Raw genomic sequence first — 21,861 nt, 5'->3', positions numbered from 1 at the left:
CGCCTTGGCCGTCTCCAGGCAGGCGCGAGATCGAACCAGAGTTTCCTTGATGCGCGCCACCCTCCTAGCGGCTTCTGGCACCCGAAGGACTTTAACGGGGTGAACGAATGGCAGAAACCTGGGGTGATGACCATAGTTGGTGTAAAACGGAGATGACTTGGTGGAGCTATGAGTGGCGTTGTTGTAGGCCACCTCTGCTAACCATAGGTGATCCACCCACTCCTCCATTCCCTGGTCCACGAAACAACGCAGATACTGGACTGGAGTGGAGTGGAGAAGTGTGGCTCACTGGTTAGAGCAGGCAGACCCTGAAGCAGAGGTCAGACCCGGGACCAGGGTTCAATTCCCGACGCGGCAGGGTCTCGAGCTCAAATGTCCACGGACCCGATAATTCTCGCTTCGGTGCCTGACCTAATCATGGGTTCACACTCTGCAACTCTGGGCATTAAGCTTGCTTAATCTCCACAACGGCCCCCCGCGGCGGGATGCCTGGCTTTCACCTTGGGGATGCCCTGTAGGGGCTATCTCACAGGGAAAAGCCAGGACGGGTTCCCAAGGCAAAGCGCTTAGAGACCCCTGGGTTATAAGCGCTATATAAATCCAAACATACATACATACATACATACTGCTTTAGCGACTGGTTCAGCCTTTCCGTCTGCCCATCCGTCTGTGGGTGATAGCTGGTCGACAAAGCTGAAGTGACGTGCAACGCCGAACACCACTTCTTCCAGAACTGGGCCGTGAACTGCGAGCCCCTATCTGACACGATAACGGTGGGCAGCCCATGCAACCGTACCACGTTCTTCGGAAGGAGCAAGGCCAGTTGGCCCGCCGTGGGTACCTGCTTACAAGCCACGAAGTGCCCCATCTTTATGAGATAATCTACGACCACCATGATCGCCGTACTGCCCTGATCCTTCGGCAATCCCACGATGAAGTCCACGGAAATGCTCTCCCAAGGCCTGCGGGGTGTCGGGAGAGGTTGCAGCAGGCCCTGTGGGCTTTTTTGGTCCGTTTTCGCTGCTGCACAGATGGAACATTCATTCCCCCATCGGCGGACATCCGAACGCAACGTCGGCCACCAGAAATGCTTTCCCAGACTGGACACGGTTTTCTCAAAGCCCAGATGGCCCGCGCATGGTGATGTGTGGCACCAAGCAAATGCCTGTTTCCGTAATCGGGGAGTGGGCACCAGCAAGCGGCTACCGTGCACAGGCATACCGTCCATCACCCGCCATTCCTTGTGGCACGATAGCCACCGCTTCCAGGCAAAGGTCTGAATCCCCCTCTGGATGCCCTTTAGGAATCCGTCTGGTTGAAGAGCCCCGATCACCGCGCCCGGTGGTATGATGGAGTGCACGGGAGCAGGTGGCGGAGCCAGAGCAGATGATTGACGGGACAGTGCGTCCGCCTTTCTGTTTTCCGAGCCAGGTCTATAGGTGATGTGGAAGTGAAAACCTGTAAAGAACAGCATCCACCGCATCTGCCTAGGCGACAGGTGTTTTGCCGCCGTCATGAACTGCAGATTGCGGTGGTCCGTGTACACCGTCACATCATGCCTGGCCCCCATCAGCCAGTGCCTCCACTCCGTAAAAGCATCCTTTATGGCCAGAAGCTCCTTCTCCGCTATGTGGTAGTTCCGTTCCGCTGTGTTCAGTTTTCTGGACATGAACGCCACGGGATGCAGCACCCCAGAGTGTTGGTGCCTTTGCGACAGTATGGCCCCTACCGCGACCTCAGAGGCATCCGCCTCCACCACATATGGTACGTCAGGGTTCGGATGTGCCAGGATAGGTGCAGAAACGAAAGCCCTTTTCAGGGCCACAAAGGTGGCTTGGGCGTCTGCGTTCCACACGAAAGGTTGCGACTTCCGCAGCAACTGAGTTATCGGGGCCACCAACCCTGAAAAGCCATCGATGAAGCGACATTAAAAATTGGCGAACCCGATGAAACACTGCACATCCTTCACCCCCTGTGGCGTTGGCCAGTCCTCCACGGCCTTGACCTTGCGCTCTGCCATTTCCTGTCCCTCCGGGCTCAGCATCACTCCCAGGAACTCCACAGATGTGACGTGGAAGTCGCATTTGCTGAGTTTGCAGAACAGCAGGTGGTCTCTGAGTCTCTGGAGTACCGTGGCCACATGGTGTACATGTTCCTCCTCAGTGTTGGAATAGATGAAGATATCATCGATGTACACCACTACATACTCATCCATGATGTCTCGGAATACCTCGTTCAGGAAGTATTGAAAGGCCGCAGGGGCGTTGCAAAGCCCGAACGGCATGACGAGGTATTCGAAGAGGCCGAATCGGGTCTTAAACGCCGTCTTCCACTCGTCGCCGTCGCGCATACGTACCAGATGGTACGCCCCTTTGAGGTCCAGTTTCGTGTACACCCGGGCCTTCTTCACTTGTTCCAGTAAGACATTGATGAGTGGCAGAGGGTACCGATTCTTTACGGTAATTGCGTCCACACTGCCCCTCAACTCACCATTGGCCTTCGGGATAAAGAAAAGGGGTGAAGCCGCCGGTGACTTAGAGGGTCTGATGAACCCCAAACCCAGGAGTTTATCAAGATAGGAGCGCAGATGGGAGGTTTTCCGGCTCCGTTAACGCGTACAACCTGCCACTGGGGATACTGGCACCCGGAACCAAATCGATCTGACAATCGTAGATCCGGTGCGGGGGAAGGACCTCCGCACGAGCCTCATCGAAAACGTCCCGGAAGGCAAGGTAAGCTTCGGGCAACGTAACAGCCTTCTCCGCCGCTGTGGCTACCGTGTGATCCGTTGCAGATCCGGAGGTGGACTCCGTTCGTACCCCACAGTGTTGGCGACAGTGCGAAGACGTCATTCTGATCCGGTGGGTTACCCAATCTACGGTCGGGTTATGCTTCTCGAGCCATGGCAGACCCAGGATGATCCTATACCTAGGCGCTCGGATGAGACTGAAGTCTATGCCCTCTTCGTGATGCTCCCCATATCTTACAGGCAGTACCCCTGTGTGATGCCCTATAGGGCCGGTGATCAGTCGTCTTCCATCCACGGCATACACATCCTCGGGGAGATCCTTGGGCACAAGGTCGATCTGCAACCGACGAGCCTCGTCTTCGTCCATGAATAGGCCTGTGGCCCCCGAGTCAACCATGTCTTCTACGGACATCCACCGGGCTTCTATGGATACTTGAACGGTGACGTAGAGGTGCTGCGGTTTCGAACGATTGGGACTTGACAAAGAAGGGATGCTAGAACGACTCCGAGAGGCCCCTTCACTAATCAGGGAGTCAGGTAGTTTTCCGACTGGATGTCTACGGCTGCGGTTACCGGTTTAGTGGTTCTGAAGCGGCTGGTCTTTGGCTTGACAGGGCACTCCCGGACGTAATGGCCCTTCTTGCCGCAGTATAAACAAAGGCCTTTTTCCGTGGAAGTAAGACTGGCCCGAACGGCTCCGATATCCATGGGTTCCGACTTGGCAGAGGCATTGCTTTCTGGGGCTCCGGGCGTCCCTGGTGCTGGCAAGGTTTTCCCTTTCCTTTTGTGGTCACCTCAGCGTTCGCCCAATCGATGGTCCAAGCGTAGGACCAAGGCGATAAGACCTTCGCACGTTTTGGGCTGCGGATCGATCTGAGCCACGACATCTTTGAGCTCTTCGCTCAGTCCCTGATGGAGCACGACGATCTGTTTTGACACTGGCCATTTGGTTTCCGCAACCAACCGACGAAAGGAGTTCAGGTATTGCACTACGTGGTGGTTGCCCTGACGTAGCTCTAACATCTCATGGTCTGCGGTATACGTATCCGCCCTTCTGTCGAATACTTTCAGGAATTCCTCACGGAACGCCCCCCAATCACAAAGAATAGGGTCATCCCTGCTCACCAAGGGCACGGCCCATTGTGCAGCGTTACCGGCGAGGTACGAAATGAGAAAGGCCACTCTAGCCTGGCTCGTGGGAAAGGCCTTGGGTTTGCAGGATAGATGCAGCGCCACCTGAGTCATGAACACCTGCACCGTCTCAGGGTCTCCACTGTAACGTTCCGGAGTGGCCAGGGGAACGGACACGGGCATCTCTACAACCACCGCCGGAGCTGGGGGAGTGACTTGACTGCCTGCGTCAAAGGGATTCCGCTGTGTTGCTTCAAACCTAGCCTTGAGGTCCGCTGTCTCTTGCCTGGACGCTGTCAACTCGACCTGAACGGCCGCCAGAGCCGCCACCACGTCATCCAGGGTGGCCATGGTCTTCTGTCCTCGATCGGGAGAGGATTGGTATAGAGAAGGTCGGATATTATGTAATCTCCCTGTTTCTCGGGATCGAGACAGTAATAAGAAACCCAACAAGGAATACGTATGTTGCTATGTTCTTGTTTAATGAACACAAGTTCACATAGGAAAAAGAAACAATAGAAAATGCGGTGCACAGTCTCGCTAAGGAACTGGAAACTATACGATACCCATCAGTCGTTAGCCCTGTTCTCAGGAGGGCCAGGAACCAACCGTCCTCTGCATGAATACCGGTCCCGGTATTCAGCCAACAGAGGACACCGTGCTAAATAACGGCCGACAATGCCGTTCAAGGACGACTGATGGGGTAAGGACGAATTGCAGCGTCCATGCGCTGTTTTCTGACACTCGACTCAGGAACACCCAGCCGGGCGCTCTACCGAGGGGTCAGATGCGATAAACAAGCCCCAAAACAGAGACGCGGAAAACACCTCCTTTGGTGGGCGTCTCTGTTCCAGTCCGTCCAGGGAGCGTAGAAACAAACGCTCCACCCGGACTCCAAAGTGCTAAAGTTGAACGAGCAGCCGCTCGCTTCCTACGACGTGTCCCTGACACCAGCAATGCGGACCGCTTCGGGATCCGAAATGCCGTTCGGTGTCCCCGGAATCCGCAGAACAGCAAGACACGAACAAACGGCCGGCCGGCAAGAATCCAAAATATCCGACACTGATCCCGGCGACTAATGCGACTTATGTACGCATTTCCGTGTGCGCGCTGATCGCGCTAGGCCTGCTGGATCTTTTTTTTATTTATATATTTTTATTATTATAACACAAGAGTAGGAATAGACATATCGGGCATCATTTGATGGAACACATCATAATACTGAACAGGTGGATCAATTGAGAGAATATACAACAGTTATAGGCACCTGAGAGACATCACTTACAGGTTAGAGCTGAGATAAAGCAATACGGTACAGATAGCCCTGAGCAAACATCATCGGTCCCACCCAGCCAGCATACAGAACATGAAATTCGAACACCCGACACCCGGCTATAAGGAATAAAAGATCAGGAGAATATGCCACATCTCTTGTGAAGAAGGGAAAAGGGAAACAGAAAGGTCATAGAACGAAATAAAGGAAAAATAACCTCCCCCCCCTCAACCCCCCACCCTGCACCCCTGCGGATGGCTACGACCTAACCCCACTAGCAGCGTGCCTGTCGCCCACTAAACTAACCCCAAGGAAGGGAAAAGATGGAGGAGGAGAGATCGTAAAGAGTAAATACACCCCCGGTCTCCCATACCCCCCACCAGAAGCAATCACCCCGAAATATAGTCAAACCCACATATAGCAAATTTACAAACCAATCGGGGAAGCGTAACAAAGCACCACCCAACTCCCGTCACGTTGTAGGTACAATCCCGGCATTGAGTCAAGCTGTGTTATCGAACCCAAGCCCGCAAGTTCAACCCTGGCCAGTACGAAATGTCAGGAAAGTCTTTTCCACTCGAACCACCATCTCAAATGAAAAGGCAAGGCGATCGGTAAAGTTCAGGTCAGTGGTGCAGGACCGGCAAACGGAAAAAGGTTCACGCTGTCCACAGAACAAGCGAAGGAAAGTGTCCAGGAATGTCGAGTCCTTCCAACAGTCACTGAGGAACTTGTAACAGCACAGAAGACTGTCCGTATCTGTATGAGGTGGCAACAGGATCAAGCAGGGAACGCTAGTGATAATCACGGGCTCGCTGGCTGTGAATTGGGGGTCAACAAAGCACAATAAATCCGGGTTACGCCCGGGGACCTCGATCTCGGGTGTACGCTGCACCGCTGGCACCACCGATAGATGAGAACTTAACGGAAAGTCAGTGACCGTTCCCAGGATATCGTCCACATGCACGATCAGTGTCTGGAACACAGCGGTGAACTGTGAATGGAGCGCCTCAATCGCGGCCATGACGGCTGGCAGCGATGGCGTATCTTCAGGTCGCCCCATCTCCTCTCACGAAGAGACAGAGCTCGATGCGCACGTCGGATGCCGGCTTCTCCGGGGCGACAGATCACGCAAATCCGGCGATCACAATTACAACCAATATTTGCTCCAGGATCGCTGCCCTTATTCAGGCCCAACTCGACCACTTGACTGACTCTGTCCACTGGTCATCCACACGATCCACAGCTCACCCGATCTCAAGTACCCTGATGTGATGTCCGAGTACACCGAGGGTGCCTGGTGTCACTCCCACTGCGTCCGAGGCACCCCTGCAATCATTAGCCTTGTATTTGCGGACTGTTTCGCATGGGGGGCGCCCTCCAGGGGTACCCACGCAATCGGGTACAGCGCACCACAACTCTGCCGTGCCAACGGGATTGCCAACCTTAAGGAGACCACTCGCATGTGACGGCTTGTCTGTGCCGCTCCTGGCCTCTGGGAATCTCCCTGGGATAACAAGCCAGCCTCCCCGTCTCCAGAGAGCTCTCCTCACACCAGGGTGAATGACCCAGTACACTGTCAATCCTCAACCAGGCATCGCATCACCAATGTCAAGCCTTGCTGCGTTTGGGGACGCATACCCTGCATCCTTCCAGCCGATTCTGACTCACCGGTGCTAAGTCCCCTCAGGAACCACTCCGCCGCCTTTTGCGTTTTATTTCAGGGCCGGGGCCATTTCCCCCCGGCCTCGCTATCTCACCAGTGCCATCCGGCGCCCCAAGTCACTTAGTGGTCGTTTTCCCACTGATCAGGACGGGCCGGGTCTTCTGCGTCTCCCAGCCCGCTGTTGACGAACTGCAGGGCGCATCGCGGACTACGCAAGGCCCCGGTCTAAACGCCGGACCGGGCCTCAGAATGCCAGCCAACGCTGCTCTGCCCCCGAGCCTCGGAGGAAGCTCGTTTTACGGCGACGGGTTCCGCTTCGCTTCACAAACACGGGGTAGGACGGGGGAACAGGATCAATGCCAGGATGTTGCGGTGGGAGAGAGAGACCGGCGGAGCCGATCCCCTAAGCGGCCATCTCGGTAGCGAGCTTGGCTCCTCCTCCGGCCTGCTGGATCTTGTGGTCCCTTGTTCGTTCCTAACGCTGCCATCGGCGTCTGAGCCGACAGTTGTAACCCTCGGTGTCCCACCGCGTCCCGGGGATTCTGACACCGTCCATGCCTTGACTGTACCCGTACTCTTAAGGTCGCCAGACCCCGAGCATCATTCCCACAACTGCTGCTGTTAATGTTATGTTATGTTAATGTTATGGGGTATTTATAAAGCGCACAGCTACTCCAGGGATTGTCCCGGCGCTAACAGGTTCCCCTTGAAAGAAAAACACTGTGCAATCTCATCCGAACAAATTCCCCATTACTGATGAAACAGCCAGGTCTTAAGTTGGCACCTGAAACTGTGACCTCACACCACGGTAGGAGCTTTCACCTGTACCCACTGCCCATTCTCCAGCAGTCACCCACACCCCCACACAAATAATAATAACATCCTGAACACTCCCTCTCAACACACACACCACGCAAGAACCAACAATGCCTGCACTTCCAACCTACACTACACGCCTCAGCAAACCGTCTTGTCATGGGTCAGTCTGAGGAGCAACGCCCCGACATCCTCTCCATCACAGAAATCAGGCTCAACCCCTTATCGGCTCCCAACATCGCTAAGGCAATCCCTGGGGGCTACTAGATTGCTTGACAGGACCACCTTCACAAGCCAGGAGGAGTACTCACTATCATCTAGTAGGAATCTGTCAAATGCACAACTTCCACAGAGAACGCCACCCCATTCATGGAATACCTGAAAAATTAACCCTGAACGGAACTCTTGCCTACCAACCACCTAGACTGCAAGCCACCTTTGCGAACTTCATCACCAACTTTGTCGCTAAGCTCACCATCTACTGCAGAGCCTACATTCTCCATGGTGACCTCAACTTTCACCTGAAAGACTGAAACAATCCTTGCTCTACTGCACTCCTCGAAAGCTTGACCAACATCAGACTCACCCAGCTCATCAAAGAAACCAACACACACCACAGGACACACACTGGACCCCATCTTCATCACAAGCAACCGCATAAAAAACAACTCCACCACACAGCTCACATGGACCAGCCACTCCTTCATCCAATCTCAAGTCAACACCACTACCATGTTCAGCACTCCAAGCCGCATGTGGGCTAAAGTCACAGAAGCAGACTGGCTCAGCCTACTCCTCCCCGATCAGCCCAGCCCCATAGACAACCTCAACAATTGGATCAAGAACAGCGCAGACCACCTCGCACCCATTAAACCCAGCAAGCATAGTAGATCAAACAAGCAGGCCAGGTTGTACACAAAAGAACTCTGAGGCACCAAACAACATTGTATACAGCTAGAAAGGGAATGGAGAGCCAGCCATGACACCACTGATGGAACTACCTACAAGGCTGCACTCATATGCTATCACCAGCTAATTAGAGACACCAAGAAAAAAACACTAGTTGACCTCATCGAAAAAAATCTCCAACAGCTGCAAGGAGATTTTTTCGATCGTCAAAGATTTCACCTCGCTCTCAACCACTGTCAACTACATTGGTGCCTCCTAACAACCTATCCAACTTCTTCAACAGCCAAATCGTAAACATCTACAGCAACTTCACACACCAACTGACCCCAGAGAAATCATCGTTAAACTACCCTCCACAACCAAGACGGCGAACCGACCTGAATGGACAAACCTCACTAGAAACGAGACCCCGACAATCATGCGGACCAAGCATTCAGGGGCCCCAACGGGCTCATGCCCCCACTACATCTACAACCTGGGAACATCACCGATCAGCATCACCCTGACCAACATCATCAACACCTCCATCACATCAGTGACTTTCCTAGATGAATGGATAATTGCAAAAGTCAACTCCCTCCTAAAGAAGCCCACAGCCGACCCAAATTAACTGAGCAATTACAACCCATCTTCCTCCTCCCCTGTCCGGCCAGAATGATTGAAAAGGCCATTAACTAGCATCTCACATCCCACCTCGAACTTCACCATCTTCTAGACAGCACACAATCAGGATTCAGAAAGAACCACAGCACCGAAACAGCACTAATTGTGGACACCAACGACATTCAAAACAAAAATAGCTGCCCTCATCGTACTCGACCTCTCCTCAGGCTTCAACGTGGTCTCCCATAATGCCCTCAGCAGAAGACTCCATAAGACTGGCAATCAAGAATCCATTCCCTAATGGATCTCTTCCTTCCTCATTGAAAGATACCAAAGGGTCAGGCTGCCGCCCTTCACATCAGAGACCAAGAAATTGGTATGCGGGGTCCCACAGGGACCGTTTCTCAACCCCACTCTTTTCAACATTTACAAGACCCTGCACGCCAACATCATCCAATCACAAGACATCATCGTCATCTCCTATGCCAGTGACACACAACTCATCCTCTTCCTGATGGACAAGACAACACCAGCAGAAGCAACTTCACCAACTGCATAACCATGGTAGCAGACTAGATGCAAACCAACTGCCTGAAGGTCAACTCTGGCAAGACTGAAGTACTGGACTTCAGCAACAAGACCTCCCAATGGGATTCCACCAGGTAGCCATCGGACCTGGGACCACTCAAGAAATATAGGGATCATCCTAGATGACAAGCTCAACATGACTGCTCAAGTCAACGCAGCGTGCACCTCCTGCTTCCACATACTGCTCATGTTCAAATGGTTGCCTCAGAGCACCAGATGGACTGTCACACAAGCTTTCATCACCTGCAGGCTGTACTACAGTAACACCCTCTGTGCTGGAATCTCCAAACAACACTTGCACAGACTCCAGACCATCTAGAACGCAGCCTCCAAACTCATACTTGACCTCTCACGCCGCACCCACATCACACTGCACCACAGAAAGCTTCACTGGCTCCCCATTCACAAGCGTAGCCAATTCAAACTTCTCACACACACATACAAAGCCCTACACAACACAGGACCAGAATAACTGAACAGCCACTTACACTTTCACCAACCCATCAGAAACCTATGCTCTGCCTTACTCTCACTAGCACACACTCCCCGCAGCTGCAAAGGCAAAACTGGAGATCGCTCATTCTCTTACATAGCACCCAAGACCTGAACAACCTCCCTCAACACATCAGAACCACCTCTTCGCTTCTAGAGTTCCGCAAGAAGCTGAAGACTTGGCTCTTCACAGAAGCACCTTAGGACTACACACCGTGCCCAATCGTGTGGATACCCTCTTAGGTGATTAGTGCGCTTTACAACTCGAGATAACATGCTTGGGCATCCTTATCTTGTCAGAGAACTTTCTTATGCCTCTTCACTTCTCTATAAAACTGCTAAACGTGAGAGCTGTATTCTTGAGAAATGAATGTATGCAAGCCTCGGTGTTTTTGAAGTCATTAACATCCTGCTTTGTGCCAGAAAATATCATATTGGACGCAGTTTATTAGCTAGTGGGTTTGATCGAGCTGTTGAGTTCTTGAGGCTACTTTAAATAAGGTATCTGTTTCACTCAACTGGTTATCTCTGGAAACCTTAGTGTGGTTTGAGAAATGTATTTAGTCATTTCAGCATAGCTCAAGAAAAACGATGACACATTGTCTTTCAAATATGGGACAATGAAATACTATGGATCACTCTACGTGTCTTTTTGTTGAACATTTCTCAAGTGGTGCAGCTTCTATTAAAGGTTGGGCTTTGGGACAGAACCTTCTACTTAACCATTTTGCTGTAGGTTTCTGGGGTGAAGCCTGTCGCCCCTTACAGTGTTGTTTGCATGTTAAGTCAGGTTCACAACCAGTTGGAAAGGAAGGAGGTAAGAACTTGAGTAAGGAAAAATGACCTTCATGCTGATTCCATTACTGTTAATCCCTGTCCGCTCACCTGCTCTGTCTTACCCACACATGCATGCCATTCCCTCAGAGGATATGCCTTGCTTTAAATGTACATGATTGGCAAACATGTAAAACCTGGGTATGGAGTGGGGCCGAAGTTTTCCGAGGGATGATGGTGCTCCTAACCCCCTCCAATCTGTAAAGTGACTGCTTTCTTGGTCAGAGCCTTAATGTGGTCTGACGGTGGCAGCAGACAATTTCAAATGGCTTGTGAAAGAAGAGCATGGAGTGCTGAAAACCCACAATTAATGTCATTTGTTCCCTTTTTCTTTCTCAGCTAAAATCTGTGGAGAAGATGGGCATGTGGATCCAAACTGCTTCCTTGCAGCACAATCAATAGTATTTAATGCTATGGATCAAGAGTAAGTCTATCACCTGGCGCTCAGTCTGCTAGTTTAGCGTTTCGTTATTCTATTTGATTTAGAGGCTATGTTTGCCACGCAGTAGTGTTAGTAGTGCCAGCCTATAATACATTTGTTGGCACTAAAGCTTTTAACAAAGGGTGAAATGGCAAATGGTAAGTGTTTATGTACTAAATAAAAAAATCATTGGACGCGTTATACTAAAAAACGTATTGCTTAAAAACGTGATTTGTAATGGTTAGAGTAAGGAATAACACACGGGATTTGAAAGTCTTCATTTTGTGTTTTTAACCCCCATGGGTATTTTTACTGGTTAGACTTTGGTCTGTAACCATTAGTTTGACAGAACAAGGCGATCGCTCAGCAAGCTAGTATACATCCGTTAACTGCCCCCTTATTGCAAGGAAAGCAGGAAGCACCTGGACAACTTGGGTGTTTGGGAGGGGCTGGACAATCAAGTGGACATAGAAGGGGGTGGCTAGGGTAGTTTTGTTACAATTGAGTGCGGACAAGAGGGGTTGGGGATCAAAACTGTCAATCTAGGGTGGTTGGGCGGAGCTGGGACAACCAGCTGACGACAGATGGTGGGCAGTAGAGGATAAGGAAGCAAACGGATAGTGGACGGTGGGTAAACGGAGCTGAGGGAGTAAACAGACATAAGAGGGTGTGCAGAAGAATATGGGGCAAGCTGACAATGAAGGGTAGGCGAGTAAACGACAAAGGAGGGTGTGCAGGAGGTGGATAGACGGGTAGGGGCTGAGGGAATTAAGCTGACAGAGATTAGGCAGGAAGTGCTGGGGCAGCAAGCTGACAGTGCGGGGGGATGGGAAAGCAAGCTGACAATGCATGGAAGACTGGAGGGGATGGGGAAGCAAGCTGACCATGAAGGGTAGGTGGGAGGGGCTGGGGAAGCAAATTGATTGCAAGTGTGGGCTGGTGGGACTGGGGAAGCACTGGGGAAAAAAGAGGGCAGGCGGGAGGCGATGGAGCAGCATGGGTTAAGGAGGGCGGCTGGCAGGCTTAGCAAATGGACAATGGAAGGTGGGTAGTCTTGGGGGTGGAAATGGGGATGTGGGGAAGCAAGGGAATGTGGGTGCAGAGGAAGCAAGAGCGGCGAATGGGGGATTGCGAGAGAGAGGAACACGGACTCTCGTAGAGTGCTTAAAGAAAAGGAAAACATACCTCCTGAAAAATGAGCAGTGGAAGAACACAAGTAATGCATCCATGCTCCAGAGGAGGGGCAAGCACAAGAGTAAAGAAAACCTATGGAAGCTGACTAATAAGCCGCAAACAAATGAGATTGACCATGAAGCCAACCAATGGGCGAGCTTCACCCACTGTAAGTTTACAATATGTCTTGAAACAGAGAGCGCATGCACTGTCTTAGGCGAGAATTAAAAAGGACTATTTTTCTGTCCTTATGCACTAATTCAGCACCATCAGTAGGTGGCGTCCTGAGACCTTGCCTATGGAATTATCAACATTGATTCTGCACTTAAAAAATGGACAATGGAAGGTGGGTAGTCTTGGGGGAGGAAATGGGGATGTGGGGAAGCAAGGGAATGTGGGTGCAGAGGAAGCAAGAGTGGCGAATGGGGGATTGCGAGAAAGAGGAACACGGACTCTCGTAGAGTGCTTAAAGAAAAGGAAAAACATACCTCCTGAAAAATGAGCAGTGGAAGAACACAAGTAATGCATCCACGCTCCAGAGGAGGGACAAGCACAAGAGTAAGGAAAACCTATGGAAGCTAACTAATAAGTCGCAAACAAATGAGATTGACCAGGAAGCCAACCAATGGGCGAGCTCCAAGCCCACTGTAAGTTTACAATATGTCGAGACTATTTTTCTGTCGTTATGCACTAATTCAGCACCATCAATAGGTGGGGTCCTGAGACCTTGCCTATGGAATTATCAACATTGATTCTGCACTTAAAAAATAGTTTCAGACTTGAAAGAGTGCAATGTGGTAACCCAAACTGGGTAATTATGCTGTATTTAAGTAATTGTTCGTGTAGTGGGTTCTTGAAAGTTTTAAAAAGTGTTGAACAAAACTTGTGTGGATTTACTCGTAAGTTTCATCTTAATAAAATTGATTTGTATATATTATTTTACCCCATGAAGTGGGTACTAACATAGAAATACGTACCTATACCCATTATACATTGAGTTGGTAAAAAAAACTGTATGTACGGTTTCATATTTTGTTTTTTATTTGGAAAAATAATACTGTTTCTATAGTTCTGTGAAAAGGGTTTTCCCATTGTGAATTATTTTGTGAAGTGCACTTCAGATAAACGAGGAAAATGGAAAGAAACAAATGGAATAGCTTTGCTGAATACATAGACTTATGAGCAATCACAGGTCTTTTAGAAAAAGCCTGTAGTCTTCATATTTATTCTGTAGTTCTCCTTTTTCTTCATGCACGCTAAAAATAATTCTGTAGTAGAATAACACTAGCTGACGGTTTTGTAAGTATAAGAGGTAGCTTCTTTCAGGAATGGGTTGAGCTGCAGGGACCTGCTGGATACATTATGCGGCTTAATTCAGCAAAGCATTTGAAATTGCCAGACCTGCACCCTTTGTCCCAGTTTTGCAAGATATTGTCCACTGTCTTTCCAAGTTGCGATTGTGTTTGAACAAATTTGGGTGCTTTTTAGGTCGAACCTACGAGACAGTGCATGCACTGGCTCAAAGCATATTGTGGTTTAATAAGAACATAGAGGGGCTTGGCGCCCACCCCTTGCTTACCATTGGCTGGCTTTCATTGTCACTGTCATTTGCATGCTTTGTATTCGTGTCTCAGCTTCTTAGTCCTGTGTTTGTTTCTCCCAAGGAGCATTGTCTCTTTGACTGGATTTTATTGCTGCTTCCACAGTTTGCTTTTCAAGCCCTACTTTTATCTTTTGTGTGAACCTCTCCATTACAGTGCGCTGTGTTTGTACATCTCTTCCTCTGCACTCAGTATTGCTCTCAGTTGCCAGACTGTTTCTGTCCACCCTCCTCCCTCTTTCGCTCGCCCATGTGCTTATCTCCATTGTTTTTCTGACCTATGCCCTCCATGTTGCTTCTTCCAGTCTCTGTGTTGCTCTCGCCCTCCCCCATTGCTTTCTCATCCCTTCCAGCATTTCCCCCTGTTGTTTTTTCATCCTGTCCTGTGTTTCTTCGGCATCCCTCTTAACTCTCCCTGTGTTTCTTCACTGTTCGGCCCATCCACTCCCTTGTTGCTTCCGCTCCTCCCACCATCGTTTTTCACCTTCCCCTATATTGCTTCGCTGTTCTCCCAATCCCCCTTGTTGCTTCTGCTACCCCGCCTACCCGCTTAAAAAAAATATTTTTGTGTGAATTTTTTTTCTTTTTAGTTATTGATCTAACTTGTATCAGTAAATAAAAAGAAAAAAAGGCCTGGCATTTTATAAGGGTGCGCATGTCTGATGTGCGTAGCACCTGCAAAATGTTAACTGTGGTCGCTTAAAATGCTTTTTCCCTCTTTTTTAAAGTATAAATGTTAGCCCCACTGCACAGCATTGCAGATCCTGTGCAACATTGCGAAAAACCATTGTCAAAGGTCACAAAGAGGAGACCTATTGGCAATGCCAATGCTTGTTACTTCTGGAATTCGTAATATTGTTTCTCTTTGTCCACGTACAGGCACTTTACTGAATTTCTGAGAAGTCATCATTTCTGTAAATACCAGATTGAAGTGCTTACCAGCGGTACAGTTTACCTGGCAGACATCCTGTTCTGTGAATCTGCACTGTTCTATTTTTCTGAGGTAACAAAGTGTACTTTGCAACTATGGCTATGGGCCTCCTGCCACCAGTGTGTCGTTAGTAATCTTGACTATTTTTTAAATAAAGAGGTGCTTTTCTTTTCCCTTAAATCAACATCATTCTACTAAAATGATTTGGTGAAGATTTTGAATTAGTTGTAAAATCACCTTTGGTTTGTTTTCTTGCTCTGGGAAACAAGTGATGGATGGAATGCTTGAATGGATCTCAGCCATTTGTAATTACTCTGTCTGCACTGCAGGCTACTGTGCTTTTGCCCACTATGCCACTCTAGTCCTGGATCAGTCATAAGAGTATTAGTCTTGTTCCTGCTCCAGAAAGAACAGTTCAGCCCTTACTGCCAGACCAGATCACCTCTAGACATGAATGCAAGCAACTCTACAACTGTAGATTGTTCTCAGCCTTTTCAGGCCTGTTCAGTTATGTGTTGTTTGAGACTTATGGCTCTTGGGGCCTATGTCCGGGTATACCCGTCTTACTTGCCGTGTCTCATTTAGAGAAGCAAAAAAGTGATGGGTGGAATGCCACAATTTCCCTTGGCAGATTACTATTCTTCTTTCATCAAATTCGAGTAACTTTACTTGTATATCATAGGCTGAACTTCATGGTACCAAGTGAATTTGTTGTGTTCACAATTACTGTTATCCTCATCATTAAATTTTCAAAGCATCCCCTGAGCATGTGGGCTCTTGGCGCTGGTCTTCTTGTTAGTAGCCTAGAATTGTCGACTTTTCTGTCACTGTTTTCATCGGAAAGAAGGCATAGTTGCTCAATATGAAGTACATTCAACCACTAAGTGAAACGTGACAGAGAAAGACATAAAATTGCCTGTTTGGATGAAAAGGAATGAACTGTGTTAAACTGAAACGCGTTTTACAAATCATTCATTTAAGTTCAGCGACATATTTATAATTGCAAGTGTTATATGCAATTGTTTTTTAACAGACTGCATTCTTCTAAAGAAAGGAATTTTATGTTCACCCATTAAGACTACATATTCCTTTTTTTGCTAAGTAATTATAATGAATACATTATTACTCCTCAACAAATGGTAAAACATCTCACGTTTGTCTGTCTCCTTTTAGTACATGGAGAAGGAAGATGCTGTCAACATTTTGCAGTTCTGGCTTGCAGCAGACAACTTCCAGTCTCAGTTGGCAGTTAAGAAAGGACAGTACGATGGGCAAGAAGCGCAAAACGATGCAATGGTCTTGTATGACCGGTAGGTAATTGAAAGTGGGTCTGGTGATATTCATAATATTCTTTTCCTTCATTTGACAAATAGCCTGCATTATCTAGAAACGTCTAGTCTTTGTACTAATCAGTTTAATTTCCGTTGTTAACACATTCACCATTAACGCTTTCACAGGGTGTTGGCACGCTTCTGTGCCAAAGTCTCTTTACAAACATGGGCATTAGCTGGTTCAAACACATATACCTCTTTGGTCTCAGTTTTCTTTAGATATATTCATGGCTATTTATTGCTGCAAACCTTGTGTCAATATGTCATTGCAACATGAAAGTTTTTTTTTAACTGATAGAGACTTCTAGACACAGATTACTCACCTTTACAATATTCCCGGTGGGAGGCAGGAGCCGATGAATCTTACTGGCACGCCGTAAAATTGGATAGGTGGGTCCTGCAATTTGTTCTGAAGGGGTATACCCTGCCCTACCCTTCCATGCCACCACACCTCTTGCTACCCCCTTAACGACTGATGGAGCACCATCTGTCCATGGTGCTCCAGGATGAGCTATCGAGAGGGTGCCTGTGCCAAAAGTAGGACACGGCTATTATTTCTTATACTTTCTGGTGCCCAAGAAGAATGGAGGTCTTAGTCATATTTTAGACCAGCGCCTTGCTCAAATTATTTCTTCTCAAGGAAAGATTCATAATCCTCCCACTGACCCAGGTCTGGTCTGTACTCTGCCCTTGAGACTGGATCGTGGTGTAGGACCTGCAGGATGACTTTTTCCATACACCCCTCCTGCAGGCCCCTTGGCACAACCTGCCAGTCATGGTAGGGCAGAAACATTTCCAGTTCACAATGCTCCCCTTTGGTATCACCAGTCCACTCTTGCATTCACAAAAGTGAAGGCAGTAGTGGTGGCACATCCTCAGAGATCAGGGTTCCTAGTCTTCCCCTACCTTGACAACTGGCTCTTGAAGGTGGCTAACCCCAGGCACTTGTTAGCACCTCCAGACTGTCATCTTTGGGCATCACTATCAATGTGTCAAAGTCACGCCTGACTCCTTCTCAGACTTTCCCCTTCATCTGAGCCATTCTAGACACGGTTCGGTGTTGTGCCTTTCACCCCAAAATGGAGGGTCTAGAACATTTAGGCTATGATTCCAATTTTTCAGCCTTGATGTCAGTGAGGTTGACTCTTAAGCTGCTGGGCCTCCTGTATCCTGCTGGCCAGGCACGCCTGGTGGCATACCTTCCACAATCTGATTTCAAGCAGGTGGTCCAAGTGCTTGTCCTGCCGAGGCTAGACTACTGCAGCGCTACGCTATGTGGCCCTCCCAAATACACCCTGGCTCCACTAAGGGGAAACACTGAACGCTGCGGCTAGACTGGTTACTGGCACCAAACGAAATGAGCACCTATCCCTAGTCCTACAATCTCTTAAAGAGTTGCCCTACGAAGCTCGAATTCAGTTAAAAATTGCTATTCTGGCACACAAAGCCGTTCATTTCAAAACTTTCAGGTACCTAGCGCAAAAGCTTGAATTATCCTGTGGAGGTAGAGCCTCAAGAAGCGCAAACACTTTCCTCTTGAAACCTCTCATCCTGAGCAAAAAGAGAACTTGTCACAGAGCCTTCTCCGGCGCTGCCCCAAAGATATGGAACTCTCTTCCACCGGAAGTACGCAGAATCTCCTCAGCTACTGCTTTTAAACTGGAAGCCAAAAGATTCTTAATGAATACATTCTTACCCTAATTAGACTAGGTTCAGCTGCTCGAAGTCATTGATCCTACAACCGTTGTACCATCATTTGATACTGCTCTCCTCTACCACATGCCCCTTTGTAGCCCTCTATATACATGGTTTATGTACTACTCTCCTTGACTCAATTGTTCTGTAATTATGCGATCATTCTTGTTTCCTATTCTTACCTGATGTCGATATTGCATTTATGTCCTTCCTTCCATCCTATTGTAAAGCGTTCTGATATCCCCCGGGATCTTGTTCGCGGTATATAAAGCTTTATAACTAAATAAATATGTGGGCTCTGCAGTAGGATCTGAAGTCTCAATGCTGCCTTCATCTAGATGACCTCTGTGACTACATCCATATTTCGGAGTAGACTGCAAAAGATCTACTTTTGTGGTTGTTGGACCGTGATTGCGTCAGTGGCAGACCCCTCTTCCACACCTAGAGCTGACAGTGGTGACAACGCATCACTTCTGTGTTGGGGCTAGCTATCTGGGATAGGTGGAGATCAGAGGCCTCTGGTCTCTGTTGGAGTCACGGCTCCATACAAACCTTCAAGAGTTGAGGGCCACTTGCTTGACATTGGAAGCCTTCCTTCTTTCCGTCCATCAAGGGTAGACTAGTACAGGTGCACAAAGTGCAGACAGCACCATCGCCACTTGGTATATAGAAAAGAAAAGTGGGTGGGGTCACGGACCCTGTGCCATGAGGCCCTAAACCTCTAGAAATGGCTGGACTACTGAAGAATTTTCCTGGTGGTGAACTACCTGGCAGGATTGTTTCAGTGGCAAGGTAGACTAGCTCAGCCATTGGCACTTAGTGGATCCTGAGTGGCAATGACACCTAGAGGTGGTGCAGTGTCTCTTCTGCAAATGGGAAGAACCTTGGCTCTATCTTTTCGCCACTGCCAAGAATGCACAATGTCAGTACTTCTGCGCTTTGTAATTTCCAGGGCGTCTCTTGCTTGGAGACACTTTCCACCTCGAGTTGGACTCAGGACTTCTGTGTGCCTTTCTGCAGACGCCACTCCTGCCCCAGGTTCCAAGAAAAATGAGGATCAACTAGGCCCAAGTGATCCTAGATAATTACAAAAAGGGGGTGGTGATGGACAGAGTATCTGAGTTAATCAGAACACTCCTACCCAGTCAACAGATCAGGGCTTGATCCATCACCGTTTTTTAGCTCACTGCACCATCCCAGTTCAGAACCTGGCTATATGCAAATTAGTCTGTCCCTGGCACAGTGCATCATGGGAACAGGGCAGACCAAACTACCAAGCCAATTCTTCACTGGAAAGGAAACAAGCTTCCGGGGACCGGTTTCTGGCATTACAGCCGTCTTCGGCCCGGCTTGCTTGAATCCTGATGGTGCAATGAGCAAGGGACTCATGTCTGAGCATACCCTTCCACACTCATGGTGGCCAAAATAATTACAAAAAGGGGGTGGTGATGGACAGAGTATCTGAGTTAATCAGAACACTCCTACCCAGTCAACAGATCAGGGCTTGATCCATCACGTTTTTTAGCTCACTGCACCATCCCAGTTCAGAACCTGGCTATATGCAAATTAGTCTGTCCCTGGCCCAGTGCATCATGGGAACAGGGCAGACCAAACTACCAAGCCAATTCTTCACTGGAAAGGAAACAAGCTTCCGGGGACCGGTTTCTGGCATTACAGCCGTCTTCGGCCCGGCTTGCTTGAATCCTGATGGTGCAATGAGCAAGGGACTCATGTCTGAGCATACCCTTCCACACTCATGGTGGCCAAAATAATTACAAAAAGGGGGTGGTGATGGACAGAGTATCTGAGTTAATCAGAACACTCCTACCCAGTCAACAGATCAGGGCTTGATCCATCACCGTTTTTTTAGCTCACCTAACCTGGCTATATGCAAATTAGTCTGTCCCTGGCCCAGTGCATCATGGGAACAGGGCAGACCAAACTACCAAGCCAATTCTTCACTGGAAAGGAAACAAGCTTCCGGGGACCGGTTTCTGGCATTACAGCCGTCTTCCTTCCCAGTGTAAGAATTGGCTTTTGTAGTCTGGTCTGCCCTGTTCCCATGATGCACTGGGCCAGGGACAGACTAATTTGCATACAGCCAGGTTCTGAAACTGGGATGGTGCAATGAGCTAAAAAACGGTGTTGGATCTAGCCCTGATCTCTTGACTGGGTGAGAGTACTCTGCTTAATTCAGAGACTCTGTCCATCACCACCCCTTGTTGTAAATAATTTTGTCCACCCTAAGCGTGTAAGGGTATACTCAGATGTGAGTCCCTTGCTCATTGCACCATCAGGATTCAAGCAAGCCGGGCCGAAGACGGCTGTAATGCCAGAAACCGGTCCCCGGAAGCTTGTTTCCTTCCCAGTGTAAGAATTGGCTTTTGTAGTCTGGTCTGCCCTGTTCCCATGATGCACTGGGCCAGGGACAGACTAATTTGCATACAGCCAGGTTCTGAAACTGGGATGGTGCAATGAGCTAAAAAACGGTGTTGGATCTAGCCCTGATCTCTTGACTGGGTGAGAGTACTCTGCTTAATTCAGAGACTCTGTCCATCACCACCCCTTGTTGTAAATAATTTTGTCCACCCTAAGCGTGGAAGGGTATACTCAGATGTGAGTCCCTTGCTCATTGCACCATCAGGATTCAAGCAAGCCGGGCCGAAGACGGCTGTAATGCCAGAAACCGGTCCCCGGAAGCTTGTTTCCTTCCCAGTGTAAGAATTGGCTTTTGTAGTCTGGTCTGCCCTGTTCCCATGATGCACTGGGCCAGGGACAGACTAATTTGCATACAGCCAGGTTCTGAAACTGGGATGGTGCAATGAGCTAAAAAACGGTGTTGGATCTAGCCCTGATCTCTTGACTGGGTGAGAGTACTCTGCTTAATTCAGAGACTCTGTCCATCACCACCCCTTGTTGTAAACAAGTGATCCTAGAGGCTCTGGATTTGGCCTTGAAAGTATGGTATCACAAACTCTTGTGCATGAGCATCGATGGGGCTGCCCCTCCAGGAGGATCTGCTGTCACAAATGCTGCAAATGCAACCATGCTTTGAGATTGAACAAAGTTTCCTGATGTATTGTTTGTTCTTTCCCTAGCCTGGTAAGGCCTTTCTCTGGGCACAGTTAAAGGGTACCTTTCAGCTCTTTCGACCTTTTAACGGTTGCTGAATCATCCTTCATTGTTTTAGTCTCCCGTTCATATGGGCTTTTTGAAAGGTTTAGAACAATTGTTTCCTCCATCTCCTTTTGTAATTCCACTGAGGGACCTTAACTTGGTCCTCACATAGCTGATTTCACTCCCTTTAATCTGCTTCAGAGCAGTCACCTCTGGCTTTTCACCCTCAAGACAGTGTTCCTCGTCCCCATAAAATTAGTGCAGCGTGTGAGTGAGCTACAGGCTCTCTGTGTCAATCTTCAAAAACCACGTTCTTTCCAGACAAGCTGGTTCTACGATTAAAGGCAGCCTTCTTGCCTAAAGTTGTGACTCCGTTCCATGTGGTTCAAGACATCACCATGCCAGCGTTCTCCCATCTAAGTAGGAGGAGAGACTCCACCGTTTTACACCACAAGAGTTTTAAGCTTTTATATTGATTGTACCAAAGAGCACCGGTTTGGAGGGTCAGCTCTTTGTGTGGTTCGCTGTAGCA

General features: G+C 48.9%; 1 protein-coding gene across 3 annotated transcripts in view; it reads left to right on the top strand.

Moving 5' to 3' along the window:
* Window positions 1-21,861, top strand: part of AKAP10 (A-kinase anchoring protein 10) — a 522,318-nt gene that overhangs the window by 352,971 nt on the left and 147,486 nt on the right. For all 3 annotated transcript variants that reach the window (XM_078679922.1, XM_078679919.1, XM_078679921.1), the window contains 3 exons: window positions 11,401-11,485; window positions 15,135-15,258; window positions 16,360-16,496. In XM_078679922.1, coding sequence (XP_078536048.1) covers window positions 11,401-11,485; window positions 15,135-15,258; window positions 16,360-16,496 — 346 coding nt within the window. The remainder of the gene's footprint in view (window positions 1-11,400; window positions 11,486-15,134; window positions 15,259-16,359; window positions 16,497-21,861) is intronic.

This window comes from Lissotriton helveticus, chromosome 3_1, assembly GCF_964261635.1.
Source record: "Lissotriton helveticus chromosome 3_1, aLisHel1.1, whole genome shotgun sequence".
Lineage (NCBI taxonomy): Eukaryota > Metazoa > Chordata > Amphibia > Caudata > Salamandridae > Lissotriton > Lissotriton helveticus.
The sequence above is the reverse complement of the archived record's forward strand: the minus strand, read 5'-3'. Positions and strand labels throughout refer to the sequence as shown.